This window comes from Dipodomys spectabilis, unplaced genomic scaffold, assembly GCF_019054845.1.
Source record: "Dipodomys spectabilis isolate Male_0828 unplaced genomic scaffold, ASM1905484v1 ptg000299l, whole genome shotgun sequence".
In the NCBI taxonomy this organism is placed as follows: domain Eukaryota; kingdom Metazoa; phylum Chordata; class Mammalia; order Rodentia; family Heteromyidae; genus Dipodomys; species Dipodomys spectabilis.
Window position 1 is genome coordinate 2050431 of NW_024870976.1, and position 15581 is coordinate 2066011.

At 65.9% G+C, this 15581-nt stretch overlaps 1 protein-coding gene across 1 annotated transcript in view; it reads right to left on the reverse strand.

Annotated features, from left to right (window-relative positions):
• The window catches only part of Plch2 (phospholipase C eta 2), a 32113-nt gene extending 16915 nt beyond the window's left edge, over nt 1-15198 (reverse strand). The window contains exons 1-10 of the mRNA XM_042701997.1: nt 15147-15198; nt 13272-13418; nt 9182-9435; nt 8864-8992; nt 6315-6485; nt 4468-4561; nt 4142-4345; nt 3818-3938; nt 1808-1979; nt 1434-1541 (exon numbers count right to left, since the gene is read on the reverse strand). Of these exons, the coding sequence (XP_042557931.1) occupies nt 1434-1541; nt 1808-1979; nt 3818-3938; nt 4142-4345; nt 4468-4561; nt 6315-6485; nt 8864-8992; nt 9182-9435; nt 13272-13418; nt 15147-15183 (1437 nt within the window). The 5' untranslated portion in view covers nt 15184-15198. The remainder of the gene's footprint in view (nt 1-1433; nt 1542-1807; nt 1980-3817; nt 3939-4141; nt 4346-4467; nt 4562-6314; nt 6486-8863; nt 8993-9181; nt 9436-13271; nt 13419-15146) is intronic.
• Between the last annotated feature and the right edge of the window lie 383 nt (nt 15199-15581).

The window sequence follows — 15581 nt, forward strand, 5'->3', positions numbered from 1 at the left end:
CAGCCGTTGGCACTGTCCCCAGGTCTGTGGGCAGCATCAGGTGACAGCCCCCAGGGGACCTGCGCGCGAGCGCGCTCACACACGTGTACACACACACACACACACACACAGCTCACAGAAGCTGCCACTGACCACAGGGCCTGCCGGCAGGCCGCTCCAAGCAGAATGTAGGCCCAGGCCCCCGGGATGTACTCAGTGACAATTCTGTCTGAGCTGCAGCTGACAGCTTGTGTACAGGCGACCCTTCCCGTGGGTCTTTGCAGAGGTGGGGTACACAGCAGAACTTGGGACACCACATTGGCTACCATGCCCTGCTCCACCGGGAGAGGATGGAGGAGAGGAGCAGACGGGAGGGGTGCAGGCTGGACCTGGCAGCCCGTGTGGGGGTCCTCGAGGGAAGGCTGGGCTTGCACACACTGGGGCAGACCCCGGATGCCCAGGCCAGAGCAGGCACGAAATGGACATCACAGTGGAGGGGTTTATCGCCACCCCGGGCCAGCTGGAGACACAGCAGGCACACCCAAGCCAGGAAGAATTCTGCTGCCTCAGGGCGTTCAAAAACAATTAGCCAGCCCTGGCCAGGAAGCCACCCGCCTGCACAATTATTTTCCCATCCAAAGGCCCTCAGGGAGGAATCAAGTGTGCACTGCCTGGAAGAGGCAGGCTGAGCACAGAGCTCAGAGCAGAGACACGAGTCACAGCGCTCCCGGCCCACGCGGAGGCTTCCCTCCATGGCCTCGGAGGCCGGGCCCACCGTGGGGAGGAAGACACGAGGTGTCCCACTAGCGTGACGCGCGTGGGGCCGGGCAGGCTCATCCAGCAGAGGGCTGGCCTCGGGGCTGGTGCAGGTAGCCAGCGGAGCACTGGACACTGGGTGCAGATGGGATTGGCCAGGAAGCCGGGGAGTCCAGCAGACACAAACAGTGCAGAGCGATTTCCCTGCCTGGCCCCGCTCAGCGAAGGGTCAAGAGGACCAGGCCAAGGGCCAGGCCTGAGACGGGACGGCAGCAGGTGTGTGGCTGACCCGTGGCCGGGAGCGTGGGATTCATGGCTCGTGGGGTGGGGAGGGCACTCGGAAGGCCCCACAGACCCCAGCCAAGCCCGTGGTCAGCAGCCAGCCCCTAACTCGCCATGGGGCAGGACCAAGGGCTGCTCTCAGGGACATAGCCCCCCCCCCCCCCGGCTCCCAGGCACACCGCCCACCCTCGGCCCTCCCCGCCCCCCCCCCCGCACACCGCCCGTCCTCGGCCCCCCCCTCCCCCGCACACCGCCCACCCTCGGCCCACCCCCCCCCACACACACCGCCCGTCCTCGGCCCCCCCTCCCCACACACACACCGCCCGTCCTCGGCCCCCCCTCCTCCCCCCCCCCCACGGCACACGCCCTCTGCCTCACACACCCCCGCCCGCCGCCCGCCCTCGGCCCACACTCACATCCCCATTGAGGAGCTTGCAATCCTCGTCGATCTCGTCGGCGCTATCTTCGTCAGACACCTCGCCTTCCTCCGCATCCTCGCTGATGGTGGCGGGGAGCTTCTTCCCCTGGGGAGGAGGCAGACAGTGGGAGGGACGGGACAGGGCAGGGTGCGGGGTGGGGTAGGGAATCCTGGCTGGCACCCGTAGGAGTAGGGGAGGGGCTCTGGAACCTCAGCCAAGGGCCGGGGCCAGACCAGAGGACCTGCTTCCGTGTGCACACATGGGCCTGAGACTGGTCGGCTACCAGAGGTCGATGAGATCAGGCCAGCGAGGGGCACCGCCACCCTCACCCCGGACCTGCCCTCGGACGCCTGGCCGGGTGGCAGGCTCACCTTGACTAGGATCTTGCCCCTGAGCATGTGTGGCGAGGGTAACGAGGTGGCGTCGTCCCCGCTCACGGAGGAGAGGTCCAGCTTGTCCCCGAGGATGTCCGTCAGATACTGGGCCATCTTCTTCTGCTGGACCACGCTGCAGTGGTTCTCAATGGAGAGGATCACGGGATATCTGGGAGCCCAGGGAAGAGCAGGGTGAGGCCAGGCCCCTGCCGAGGATGCGCGAGGCCCCACAGCTACGGGGTGCAGGTCACCTCTCATCGAGTCTTTGCTAAGTCTGCACGCAGGCAGCCAGCTGCTTCCCAAGGTGGCGATGAGGGAAATCAAATCAGTGGGTAGAAAAGGAGCGGGGAGAGCTTAGAGGCAAGTAAAGATAGCATGACTTTTGGTGTTTTTTATTTTTGTTTTTTTTTGCTTTGATTTTGGTCGTGGGGCTTGAACTCTAGACCTGGGCACTGTCCCTCAGCTCTTCAGCTCAAGGCAAGCGCTCTACTTCTTGAGCCACAGTGTCACTTCCAGTTTTCTGGTGGTTCATTGGAGAAAAGAGCCTCAGGAGCCGGGCGCCCAGTGGCTCACACCTGTCATCCTAGCTATTCAGGAGGCTTGAGATCTGTGGATCATGGTTCAAAGCCAGACTGAGCAGGAAAGTCGTTGAGACTCATCTCCAATAAACCACTCAGAAAACTGGAAGTGGTGCTATGGCTCAAGTGGTAGAGTGCTGGCCTTGAGCTGAAGAGCTGAGGGACAGCACCCAAGCCCAGAATTCAAACCCCACGACCAAAAAAAAAAGAGTCTCAGGGACTTTCCTGCCCATGCGGCTGGCTTAGAACCGCAATCCTCAGATCTCAGCCTCCTGAGTAGCTAGGATTGCAGGCGTGAGCCACAGGTGGGAGGCTGGTATTTTGTTTTGTTTAGTTTTTTCCCAATTAAAAACAAACAAAGGCAATTGGAAACTCTAGGAAAACCAAAAGAAACATTTGAAAAAGAAGTCATGGCTTACATAGGGCACAGACTAAGCAATGCATAGAACATAACCAACATAATCCCTTTGACCTGCACACCAGAGCAGCAGCCTGTGAGTGAGCATAAGGTCCTCCAGTCTTGTGGAGGAGACAGGCCTGGCTTACAACATCTGGGTGTTCTGCGGGGCCGCTACCACCTGTCCCGAGCGGTATGAGGCTGTTCAGTGGAAGGTTTTCAGCTTCATTTTCATTTTCACCTCCTGCGCATTTCACTTTGATTTTTACCCAAAGGCAACCATGCTCCTCTTAGGAAACACACCCAGACCGAGAGGGCGTGTAACGGAGAGAGACACAGGCAGCCACAGGCTGGGGAGAAGGCATGCGAAGATGGGGCTACAGGGCTCATCTCCTCATTTCGTAGGCAAGAGACGGAGACCTAAAGCCTGGGGCTTGGGGGGCGCAGTAAATACGCCGGCCGCACCCGAGGCGCGGCAGAGCCCTCGCTCTTTTTTATCGTGACCACAGGAAACTGGTGTGTTCCAGTCACCATGCCAAGAGCATCGCTGTCCCTCCGCCCGCAATTATTTTGATTTCCTAAATCCATCTGGCTTCGGCAGCCTCCTTCACTCAGCTCCTTTCCTTCCTGTAAAGCCTTGTTTAGCCAAGGCTCAGAAGAAATGCCACCAGTGCGGGAGGCAGGTTTCCATTTCCAGAGCCCAAATTGGATTTTCCTCAGCGGTATCTTCAGCCACAGCTGAGTGACAGCAAATTGAGTCTGGACACAGAATGACTTCTCGGGAGTAATTAGTGCTGGAGCCACGGCCGCGGTGGGCGCGGGGCCGGGCGCTGCCTCCCAGCACGCGTGGACAGACCCCAGCAGGCGTGCCCCCAGCCACCTCGGCCTGTCATGTGGCCATCGGTCCTTCGTGTCCCGCCCTCCCACCTCCCGTCTCCTGCCTCAGAGCAAGTCCCTGAAACAAGCCCAGTCCCTCGTGAGCGGCAGCACTGCCTCCCCCTCCCAGAACCGGCTCGAGGAGCAGCCACTCACTCGTTCTTGACGAAGGCGTACTTGTTGATGGTCTCGATGACGTCTTTGAAGAGGATCTTGGAGGTCAGAGTGTAGCCGTGGTGCACGATCGGCTCCCCGTCCGGCCCATCCCAGCAGTCCACTGCGGGCAGGCACACCCCTCAGCCCCAGGTCCTGGCCATGGGGGCCCGGGAAGGCTGGGCAGGACACCAACTAAAGGGGGTGTCCACCCTCTTTGCTTATGGCGCACCCTGCCCAGAGACCCCGGCGGCCCCTGGGGCCCCAGCCCCTGGCCAGGCGGCGACGGCCCCGCGGGACAGGGAGCCAGCGGCCGGGACGGCTCACCTTCTACGCAGCGGCAGCCGGCCTGCAGGACCCAGGCGTACATGTCCACCCGAGACTGGGACATGAGCTGGTCGCCCACGAGGTAGGTGTTGTGGGACGAGGTGATGAAGTAGTGGCTCAGAGGTCGCGTCATGTCCTGGTGCACACCGTAGTGCTCAGGGTTGAAGATGTCGCCGGCAGGGCTCCGGGTGTAGTTGGTGAAGCCTGCGGGGGGGGGGGGGGGGTCAGCCCCACCACGGAGTCCTCTCGGGGCCACCTGCCCCGTGTGGAGCTCGGGGCCCTGGCTTCCTTCCCGGCCGGCGGGACTGCGGGCAGCACCCACTCACCATCGATGCCCAGCACTCCCTTGCTCTTGTTTTCCGGGCAGGGCTCAAACTGCTCGATGATATCCTGGCAGGTCTCGAGTGTCACGCCTTTCATCTAGACCAGAGCAAGGGCAGGAGTCCAGGCTAGCCTCCCAGCAGCCCGGGCTAGCCTTGGGGGCACGTCCCCCTCTTCCCATTGCTTCACTCTTCACGTCGGCTGACCAGAGTAGGCAGTGAGCTCGAGGCCGTAATGCTGACCACTGGGACTCGGTGGCCAGAGGACTACTCGTCAGTCACATGAATCTTGAGTAGCTCCCTCTACGTGTGGGTCCTTCCCACGGGGCCTTACTGGGCAGGCCACCCTCCACTGGTGTGGGGAGGCCCATGAAGGGGACGCAGGGGCGAGGAAGAGCCCTGCAGCACAGGGAGCCGTCTCCCTCGCAGCCCAGCCCGGCCCAGGGGCTCCCAGCAATCAGAGGCAGAGTGACCTCCAGAACTCGGTGTCAGCAGGACCTAGAGTGGACAGCTGCCTGGCCAGCCCCCAGAAACCAGACGGGCAGTTACAGACAGGGGAAGGGAGCAAATGTGGACCAGAGTCTAGAGCCCTCTGTGGCTCCCGGGGAGGCTAGAGTCCTGACAGCTCAGGCAAGGGCTCCGTCCACCTGCCCAGAGGAGAGTATTAGACTCCAGGCTGCAGAGAAGGTTCTGGAACCTAGGGGTCGAGGTCAGGGAGGAAAGGGTCCATTCTCTCCATCTCCCATTAGAGAGTATCCTGCCTTCGGCCTCCACGTGCCATTGCCTGGACAGAGGACTTGCGGCTGGGCCATGTCCCCCAGCCTCATGCTGACGCCACGCACTGTGGCCGGGGCCGGGCGCTGTCCAGCCAGGGCAGCAGGACCAGCAGTGTGGGCTCTAAAGCTTCACTTGGCAGGGTGGGGGATGGGGCTTCCAGGGGATGGGGCAGGATGGGGGAGGGGCAGAGGACACCCAGACTGCAGGCCAGGGTGGGCAGCGGATGGGGAGGGGATAAGACAGGGCTGGGCACCAGCCATGCTGGCCTGGAAAGCGACACTGGGGAAAGCCCGCTTGGCTTCCCCTGTGGCGACCCGCGTCAGTTACGGTGAGGTTACGCAGGGCGGCGGGCACTGTGCGGGGCCCGGGCCGGGCACTAGGCCCCGAGGCTTGTTCTACTCCACACCACGAGAGTCTCCGGAAGGGAGGCCCGAGGGACACTCCAAAGAGGGGCCACCCCATCTGAGCTCCCTCCCCAGTGGGCGTGGCTTCCCTGTGGCCCTAGGCTGACCCGTGGGTGCTGCCACCCGACAGGCAGTACTTGCTCTCTGCCCAGGACTGGCGTTGGTCCCTGTGGCTTTGGACACTCCTGCTAGTCTGCAGGGCCGTGCCATGGGCCACTCAACTCAGCCCACTAGGATTGGACGAGGAAAAGACACAGCACCCTGGGAATCAGGTGTTAGGTGGACAAGCAAGCCAGGCAGGTAGCCTCAGGCCCCTGGGGCTGGACCACATGGGAAGGAAGAGATTCCCAAAGGTGGGGCTAACAGATTCCTCCTACATGCACCACACAATGCTCTGTCAGGGCCACCGGTGCCTCCCTGAAAGCTCGGGATGTCCGTGGTTAAGACAGAACTGTAGGGAGACACTGGGGGAGACCCTGCCAGCGTCTCCACCCACCTGGCAGTTCTGTGGGCATGCCACGGAACACACCACAGGGCATTCTGTGGAGAATGGGAGCTGAAGCCAGTTGGGGCGCCGCGGGTTGCAATCCACCCTGAGCAGGTCTGTGAGGGCGTCACGCGGGCGCTAGGACGAGGCTGGACGCCAGCACGCTGCCCCCGCCCGGGCCCCACCTTCTGTTCCACCTCCAGGAAACGCTGCAGGTCAGCAGCGTCCAGGTGGTCCTTGTGGTTGCTGTAGGTCAGCATGAGCAGGTAGAGGTCCCGGCGGGTGGACATCATCTTGTAGAAGGCGCAGAACTCATCAAAGCCCAGAGTTCCCTGGCGGTCATCCGTGTCCGCTTCCTGCAATGCCAGGCTCTTGGTCACCACCGTGCTACACCACAGGGCCCTCATGACCCACCCCCTCCAGGCCCAGGGCACTGCCCGCCCCAGGCCCTGCCCCGGGCCCGGGCCACGCAGCCACCCAAGGGGGCAGCCATGCTTCTGATGCCAGACTGATGATGGGCTTGGCTCTGAGACTTGACTGCTCCTCTTGCCCAGCGTGGGAGGCTCTGCAGCAGCAGCCACAGGCTGGCCACCCTCCCCAGGATGAGCAGACTCCCGCAGCACGGCTGGGCCTCAGAACCACTGGCCTCCCCGCTCACTGGCCCGGGCTTGTGCAGCCCAGAACCCAGCACCGGTATCTGCCTGTCATCCCCAGCAACAAGACAGAATACACACCCAAAGAAGCCACACAGAGCTCAGAGCCACGGTACAGAGGACACCAAACCCGGCTCCAGCCAGCCCAGGGGGCTCCTGGGCTGTTAGGCCTGAGCACAAGTGTGCTGGGAAAGCCCCAAGTTCCAGGGTTATCTAAGAGTTAATGAGACAGGGGCCTGCAGCTCACACCTGTAATCCTAAGGACTCAGGAGGCAGAGATCTGAGATTCATGGTTCAGAGGCAGCCTGGGCATAAAAGTCTGTGAGACTCTATCTCTAATTAACCACTGAAATGCTGGAAGTAGAGCAAAGTGCTAGCTGTGATCAGAAAAACTCAGGGACAGTGCCCAGGCCCTGAATTCAAGCCTCGGGACCAGTATAAAAAAAGAAGAAGAAGGGATTTAATGAGATTATGTTGGCGCTGTTGTACCACCGCACAGGTCTTTGCTAGATTAGGCCGTTTCAGGCAGCCGGAAGCAATGTCAAGATTTTTCTACAACCAGATTGCTGCTAATTATCACAGTGACCTGAGCCTGGCAGGAGGTTCATCTATTTCCCTTGGCTTGGAGCTCCTGCAGAGGCTACCGGGCGGGTGGGCAGGAAGGGCAGGCCCTGGGGGACTGGGGCCATCCCTGATTGGCCAACTAAGTGGACCAAGGCCACTAGGCCTCAGAGGTGTGGGGTCTGGGGTCAATGGCCCCAGAGCAGCAACCTCCCCCACCCTGTAGCTCTCTAGAACTAGCCCTGGAGCACAACCCTGCCCTCCGACTGCCAGCTAGGGGGACTTCCTCTAGCCCCCTGGTAGAACCAGGCCTTGGAACCAATCAAGTGCTCACTGTGCCCCCACAACAGGGCAGAAGAGCATGGACTCCAAGATTCCATCTCAGAGCCCAAGTCAAGACCTCAGACTGGGCCCCTTGCTCAGGCCGACACACGGGGCCTGATGTCCCGTGTCACCTGCTGTCCGGCTCCCAGAGCAGCCCGAGGAAGGTCCTGCTGAGGCCGGGGCTGTCCCCACAGGCTCACAAGGAAGTGGGGTGGCCCAGTCCTGGGTCCCATGGGGGAAGGGAGGTCATCTCATCAGATGCAAGACACCTGCCAGTCCCCGCTGCCCGGGCAGACTGTCTCCACCAGGGTCTGCAGTGGGGGGGGGCAGTCCCCGCTGTCCTCAGCGGGCAGTCTGAGAGCTCACTGCCCCTCTGGTGCCCGTGTGCGCAGACTCGGAGCAGGCAGCTGTGGCTCCAGCCGGGCATGACTGCTTGTCAGGGGCTGGACACGGCAGAGCTGTCAGGCCAAGAGCTCTGTGTGTGTGTGTGTGTGTGTGTGTGTGCGCGCGCACGTGCACGCGCGCACACATGTCCACGTGCATGCAGACATATGTGCTCATGTACATACGTGTTGGGGAATCTGGAGCCCAAGCTTATATAGCCTCTTTCCCAGGCTGTAGCAGGCGCAAGGCTGTGGGACTAGGTTTGCTGGCTCAGCCCATCCCTGCCCCAAACCAGGACCTGCTGACGGCAGAGTTTCTCTCCCCCGCAGAGGTTCCAGAAAGAGAACTAATTACAGACAATAAAGGCTGCTGCTCAGCTGAGGGATGCATTTTCATAACTTCTAACACCAGAGTGGTTGGGGGCCCCAGTAGCAGGGGGGGCTGAGGAGAAATTCTGCCCACCTGGAAGGCTCCTGATGGGCCTGAGATGGGGGTCCTGCGATACCAGGAAGGGGGTACGGCTGTGGGCCTTGGGGGCCTATTCCAAGGGCCTAGCCTGCCCCACTGCACGAGGCTGTGCCCAGCGCTCAGCCCCTTCCTTGGAGCCAGCAGAGCAGTTCCTGGCAGAGCTAAGCTCTGGCACCGAGCTCGCAGCTGCCCGGCCCACACAGGCCAGGGTCAAGCCGCCTCTCCCGGTGGGGCGGACACCCTGCCAGGCCCTGCCAGCCCCTCTCGGGAGCCCTGCAGGGCCCCGCAGGGCCAGGGTAACCTAGCAGCCCACAGCGATCCTGGGTGGTGCCCTGGAGACTCACCCTGAACATCTGCTTCACCCTCTGGCGGGGCAGGTTCACGTTGAGTTTGTGCAGCAGCTGCAGGACCTCGCCGATGCTCAGGCTGCCGTCCCCGTTCTTGTCGGCCTCATCAAACGTCTGCTTCAGCCACTTTGGGGCTGAGTTAGGGGCCAACACAGGCTCGCAGGCCCGACCAAGCCCACCGGGCGGAGAGCAGCCGGGGCCCCAGCCCATGCCCCTCTTCCCACCCCTCCCCCAGGCACAGGGCTCTGCAGGGAGCAGGCTGCCCACACTGGACGGCAGAGGGGTCTGCCCTGGGGTCTGCCGCCGGCCTGCTGCCCAAGGATATTGGTCTCGGGTTCGCTGGCGACGGGCCAGGCTGTCCTCGTCGCTGATGCCAGCCATGAGGTAGCGCAGGCCGGTCACCCAGGTGCGCGCCTCATCGGCGCTGGGGGAGACCAGGTCCAGAGACTCGCGGTGGCTGCCATGGTAGATGCTGAAGCAGCAGTTGGGGTCAAAGCTGCTGTCAGGGTAGCGCTGGAAGATCTCGGACTGCCGGCCCTCGCTCACCTCTTGGATGGAGTCTATGGAGACTACAGGTGGGTGGGGGAGGGGACTGGTCACCGCCTCGCAGAGGCCAGGAGCCCCTGGGCCTGCACTGCACGGCTCCAGGACTGGGGTCCGGCCCACCTACAGCCCCTCCACCGCGCCCCCACCCCCGCTACATTTCGGCCCCTGTGGTCCCACAGCTCCACCCCACCCCCGTGAGTTAGAGGGGTCACCTCTCCCCCCCAACCGGAAACCTCATGCATCTGCTGCCTTGGGACTGTAGCTCATTGGGGCTGCCCGGGGAAAGCCGGGCCGGCCGGCCCCTCCTGTCAAGCCCCAGTGGGCTCAACTCCCTGTTCTGAGAGCGGTAACTGGCCAGCTGGGCATGGAGGTCCCACGATGCCTCTGTCATAGACCCCAACCTAGCAGGCGTGGGAGCCGGGACGTAGCAGGTGGACTTGGGGTGCTCTGCACCACGGCAGGGGGCTGGGGGAGTCACAGCTAACCACAGAGCCTCTCCCAGAAAGCTGAACCTCTAGAAGTAATGAGCTCCAAGGTCCGCGCCCTGGGCAGGACCCCCTCGCAGCTGTGCAGGCCCCGGTGCTGCCAGGGGGCGCCCACTCCCGGCCCTGTGAATCCTACTCCGTCACACACGTGGACCTTCCAAGGCAGAGGGGTCTGAGCCCCCAGCTGGGTCTCCAGGAGTAGGGGAGGCTAAGGAGGGCACCGGTTCCCCAGCTCATCTCCCCTTCCGGGGCTCCCTCACACCCTCACCCTCCTGCCTCCCAGTGTGTTGCGTGTTCTTGCCATTAGCATGCTAGCCACGCACCGTGGGCCTGCTGGGAGGCCCGGCCCCCGAGCCCAGGGCCAGCATCCTCCGATGCCCTGCCGCGGGCAGTGCTCCCAGCAGTGCTGGGCTCCCTCGCACGCACCCGGGAGGCAGCTCCATGGCTCCCACGGCGGTGGCAGATGCCCCCGGGCCAGGCCTCCCTCGCCCTGGGGCTCGGCTTTACCCAGTCCTCCTGGGGCTCTGGCAGTGTGGCTCTCCTGGGACCCGTGGCAGCACTCTTGGCAACCACGGGGCTAAGGCCGCTCTGTCCTGGCACTGCTGGGGGCCGCCTGGGGGGGGCCCGGATTTCCCCGGCCCCAGACCCACCTCACGCTCAGTGTGCCCCAAAGGGCCTACATGTCCCCTCCAGCCTCGCCCTCACCGCACCTGGCTGGCCCTTGTCTCTCTGATCTCTGGAAGCTTTTACCCCCTCAGCTGGACTAATTGCCTTTTGCCCTTCACCAACCCCAGCATTTGGCACAGGGCTGGGCACTGGCTACCCAGTCCCCACTGAGTCTCAAAGCCCCGCAGGGTGGACAGTCGGGCAAGAGCCCCTGGCCCATGTCCACCCTGCAGTTCCAGAGGTCACTGAAATCCAAGGCCACCGGAGTGCAGGGTCCCCGGCCGCAGCCGTCCAGCAGCCACACCCGGGAGGGCCCCCCCCTCCTCGAGCTCCCAGGCTCCAGCCCCCCCTCTACGAGCTCCCCAGGCTCCAGCCCCCCCGGTCCCCCCCCGCAAGCTCCCAGGCTCCAGCTCCCCCCCCCCCCCGCGAGCTCCCCAGGCTCCAGCGCCCCCCCCCCCCGCGAGCTCCCCAGGCTCCAGCCCCCCCCACACCCCCCCGCGAGCTCCCAGGCTCCAGCCCCCCCCCCCCGCGAGCTCCCAGGCTCCAGCCGCCCCCCCGTGAGCTCCCCAGGCTCTAGCCCCCCCCCCGCAAGCTCCCCAGGCTCCAGCCCACCCTGCCCCCCCCGCGAGCTCCCCAGGATCCAGCGCCCCCCCCCCCGCGAGCTCCCCAGGCTCCAGCCCCCCCCCACACCCCCCCGCGAGCTCCCAGGCTCCAGCCCCCCCTTCCGCGAGCTCCCCAGGCTCCAGCCCCCCCCGCCCCCCCCCCCCCGCGAGCTCCCCAGGCTCCAGCCCCCCCCGCCCCCCCCCGCGAGCTCCCCAGGCTCCAGCCCCCCCCGGCCCCCCCCGCAAGCTCCCAGGCTCCAGCCCCCCCTTCCGCGAGCTCCCCAGGCTCCAGCCCCCCCCCGCCCCCCCCCCCGCGAGCTCCCCAGGCTCCAGCCCCCCCCGCCCCCCCCGCAAGCTCCCCAGGCTCCAGCCCCCCCCGCCCCCCCCGCAAGCTCCCCAGGCTCCAGCCCCCCCCGGCCCCCCCCGCAAGCTCCCCAGGCTCCAGCCCCCCCCCCCACCCCCCCGCGAGCTCCCAGGCTCCAGCCCCCCCTTCCGCGAGCTCCCCAGGCTCCAGCCCCCCCCGCCCCCCCCCCCGCGAGCTCCCCAGGCTCCAGCCCCCCCCGGCCCCCCCCGCGAGCTCCCCAGGCTCCAGCCCCCCCCACACCCCCCCCGCGAGCTCCCCAGGCTCCAGCCCCCCCCACACCCCCCCGCGAGCTCCCAGGCTCCAGCCCCCCCTTCCGCGAGCTCCCCAGGCTCCAGCCCCCCTGCCCCCCCCCCGCGAGCTCCCCAGGCTCCAGCCCCCCCCGCCCCCCCCCGCGAGCTCCCCAGGATCCAGCCCCCCCCACACCCCCCCGCGAGCTCCCAGGCTCCAGCCCCCCCTTCCGCGAGCTCCCCAGGCTCCAGCCCCCCCCGCCCCCCCCCGCGAGCTCCCCAGGCTCCAGCCCCCCCCCCGCGAGCTCCCCAGGCTCCAGCCCCCCCCACAACCCCCCCCCCGCGAGCTCCCCAGGCTCCAGCCCCCCCTGCCCCCCCCCGCGAGCTCCCCAGGCTCCAGCCCCCCCCGGCCCCCCCCGCGAGCTCCCCAGGCTCCAGCCCCCCCCGCCCCCCCCCGCGAGCTCCCCAGGCTCCAGCCCCCCCCGCCCCCCCTCCCGCGAGCTCCCCAGGCTCCAGCCCCCCCCGCCACCCCCCCCGCGAGCTCCCCAGGCTCCAGCTCCCCCCGGCCCCCCCCGCAAGCTCCCCAGGCTCCAGCCCCCCCCCCGCGAGCTCCCCAGGCTCCAGCCCACCCCACCCCCCACCCCCGCGAGCTCCCCAGGCTCCAGCCGCCCCCCCCCCCCCCCCCGCAAGCTCCCAGGCTCCAGCCCACCCTGCCCCCCCCCCCCGTGAGCTCCCAGGCTCCAGCCCCCCCGCCCCCCCCCGCGAGCTCCCCAGGCTCCAGCCCCCCCCCGTGAGCTCCCCAGGCTCCAGCCGCCCCCCCCCGTGAGCTCCCCAGGCTCCAGCCGCCCCCCCCCCCCCGCGAGCTCCCCAGACTCCAGCCCCCCTGCTCCCCCCCCCCCCGCGAGCTCCCCAGGCTCCAGCCCCCCCCGCCCCCCCCCGCGAGCTCCCCAGGCTCCAGCCCCCCCCGCCCCCCCCCGCGAGCTCCCCAGGCTCCAGCCCCCCCCGCCCCCCCCCGCGAGCTCCCCAGGCTCCAGCCCCCCCCCCCGCCACCTCCCCGCGAGCTCCCCAGGCTCCAGCCCCCCCGGCCCCCCCCCGCAAGCTCCCCAGGCTCCAGCCCCCCCCCCCCCCCCGCGAGCTCCCCAGGCTCCAGCCCACCCCACCCCCCACCCCCGCGAGCTCCCCAGGCTCCAGCCGCCCCCCCCCCCCCCCGCAAGCTCCCAGGCTCCAGCCCACCCTGCCCCCCCCCCGTGAGCTCCCAGGCTCCAGCCCCCCCGCCCCCCCCCCGCGAGCTCCCCAGGCTCCAGCCCCCCCCCCCCCCGTGAGCTCCCCAGGCTCCAGCCGTCCCCCCGCGAGCTCCCCAGACTCCAGCCCCCCTGCTCCCCCCCCCGCGAGCTCCCCAGGCTCCAGCCCCACCCCCGTAAGCTCCCCAGGCTCCAGCCCCCCCCGTCCCCCCCCCCCCCCCGCGAGCTCCCCAGGCTCCAGCCCACCCTGCCCCCCCATGGGCTGCCCACTCACTCTTGGCCTTCTCGTTCTTGCGCGAGGGTCGCCAGCGGAGACAGGAGCGGTGCTCATCCAGGTAGTAGAGGCGGACCAGGCCCTTGGAGCTGCCTCGAAGCTTGACCATCTGCGTCCCCTCCTGCATGGCGCTCATGCATCGCTCCACTGGACACGGGCACACAGATGACACAAAGACAGCCCATGAGCTCTGCGGAGTTGTTCAGGACCCCTGTCTGCCCACCACCCCTCCTCTGATGGCCCGAGACACTGAGGTGAGGCCAGGTCCAGAGAGGGTATGCCCGGCCCTGCTCAGCTACAGTCCAGCCTGCCACCACCGGCAGCCCCAGTAACCACCTGGGCCCACTGATCCGAAGCCCACAGCCAGAGCCACGTACCAGTGGCTCCCATCCGTAAATCCCAGCTATTCAGGGAGCTGAGATCTACAAGTTCACAGCTCAAAGTTTGCAAGGCTCCATGTCCAACTAATCAGCAAAATGCAAAATGGAGGCGTGGCTCAAGTGGTAGCGTGCCAGCTGAGAGTAAGTAAAACTGCAAGCCCCTGAGTTCAAGCTCCTTACTGACTGACGTGCATGCACATGCATGCATGTGCACACGCACACACACACACACACACGGCCCAGAGCCGTGTGTGCACGGGAGCCACTGTGCACAGGCCTCCAGGGGGCACAGCGTGGGCGAAGCACATCCCGGTGCCCAGGCTGGCTGTTGGCACCAGCCGTGAGCCACTCTCGGGAGTCACAGTCCCACTTCTGAGTGCCACGCTCCCTTTTTGCAGTATCCTCGGGACGACCACCCTCTCTCCTGAGGATCAAGTCCAGTGCTAGCCTCCCCAAGTCCTCCCCAAGCCTGAGGGAGGCCTCCGGTGAAGGCACTGCTGAGAGGTTGAGCCCACAACCCACTCCCTTTCTCAGACCCCTGCCTTCCTTCCTGTCCTCTTGGTTTCCTGACCCAGGTCCCAGAGGAAAAGGCTGCGGGCTCTGGGGAGTTCAGGTCAGGCCAGCTGGCCTTGCCTAGGGACAGGCCAGTCCCTCGCTGTAGACCCTGCAGACTTGCTTACAGAACCCACCCCCCCCCAGCTGAAGCTCAACGCCACAAGGGTCACACAGTAGTTGGAAGGTCAGAGGTCAGAGCACTCTGGGCAGGACCAGCCTGGGAGACTTCTTGAAGGAAGATCCCTCTGACTGTGTGGGCATGGGGAGGCGGGGAGGCTGGACTCTCCAAGGCACAGCGTGGTCACTGGTTCCATGGGCTGGGGACAGGAGACGAGACAGGCCCCAGAGCCCACACAGGAAGGTGGCAAATGCTTGTAGCCCCCATGGCCGGTAACAGCAGAAAGGCGCAAAGCAGACAGTCCTGACGGCGCCTTCGGGCCCACCCAGGACACACACTGGACCGTCCCGTCCCTGACCCACTGTCTTTTTTCCACCCAAGTCACATCTGACCAGCCCTCTGTCCACCTCTAGGGGCCAGGGTACCCCGCACCAGCACACAGTCCATCCTAACTGGCCAGAGGATGCTGCTGACCCCCCCAAGGGACAGGGACCCTGACACTGTGAGAGCTTAGGGGCCCCTGTGCCCCCCACCCTGGCGATCCGACCCGGGCTTCAGCCCTGCTGCACCCCCTCTCCACCTGCGTTTACCCTCCAGGAGACTGGGGGTCCTCCTTTGGGGGCTAAGCAGTCAGTGTTTCTAGACCCTGGCGACCCCAGGGGAGAGGTAAGGGGTAGGAGGTTAGAGGTTGGTGTGGGGCTCAGGTGGAGTACAGGCCTTTAACACCTCCAGGGGGCCCCTACCCTCCCCAGGCTCCTGCAGGGTCTGTGCCCCTGGGGCTTGGCCAGTTCTCAGCCAGGGCCTCCCCACTGCCCCTCTTACCTAGTAGGCTGAGCTGCCACCGAGGGCACACCACCATGCACCCCCCAACCCAAAGGAACACCTCTGTCCCGCAGGCCGCGGCTCCCATGAGGGGCAGGGGCACTGGGCTGGAGGCCGGGCATGCCCAGCCATGCTCACAGAGCCCAGGGGGGCCTGCAGGTCAGGTGGGGGCGGTGCCAGGTACACAGGCCCCTTGGGGCTCACTCTCTCTACTCCACCTCTTCCTCTTCCTCTCCAGAACCCCTGGATTCCCCCCCACCCCCACACACACAGGGCTGCCCTTAGATCCCTGGCATTGGCCTGACTACCACACACAGTCTCGCAGCCCCTTCACCAGCTCGCCCACCCACCCTCCAGGGCCTAGGGAGCACCGGAAGAAGCAAGGGCTGGGGGAGGTGCCCAAGCTCACACTGCCCACCCCCTGGCCAATCCCCA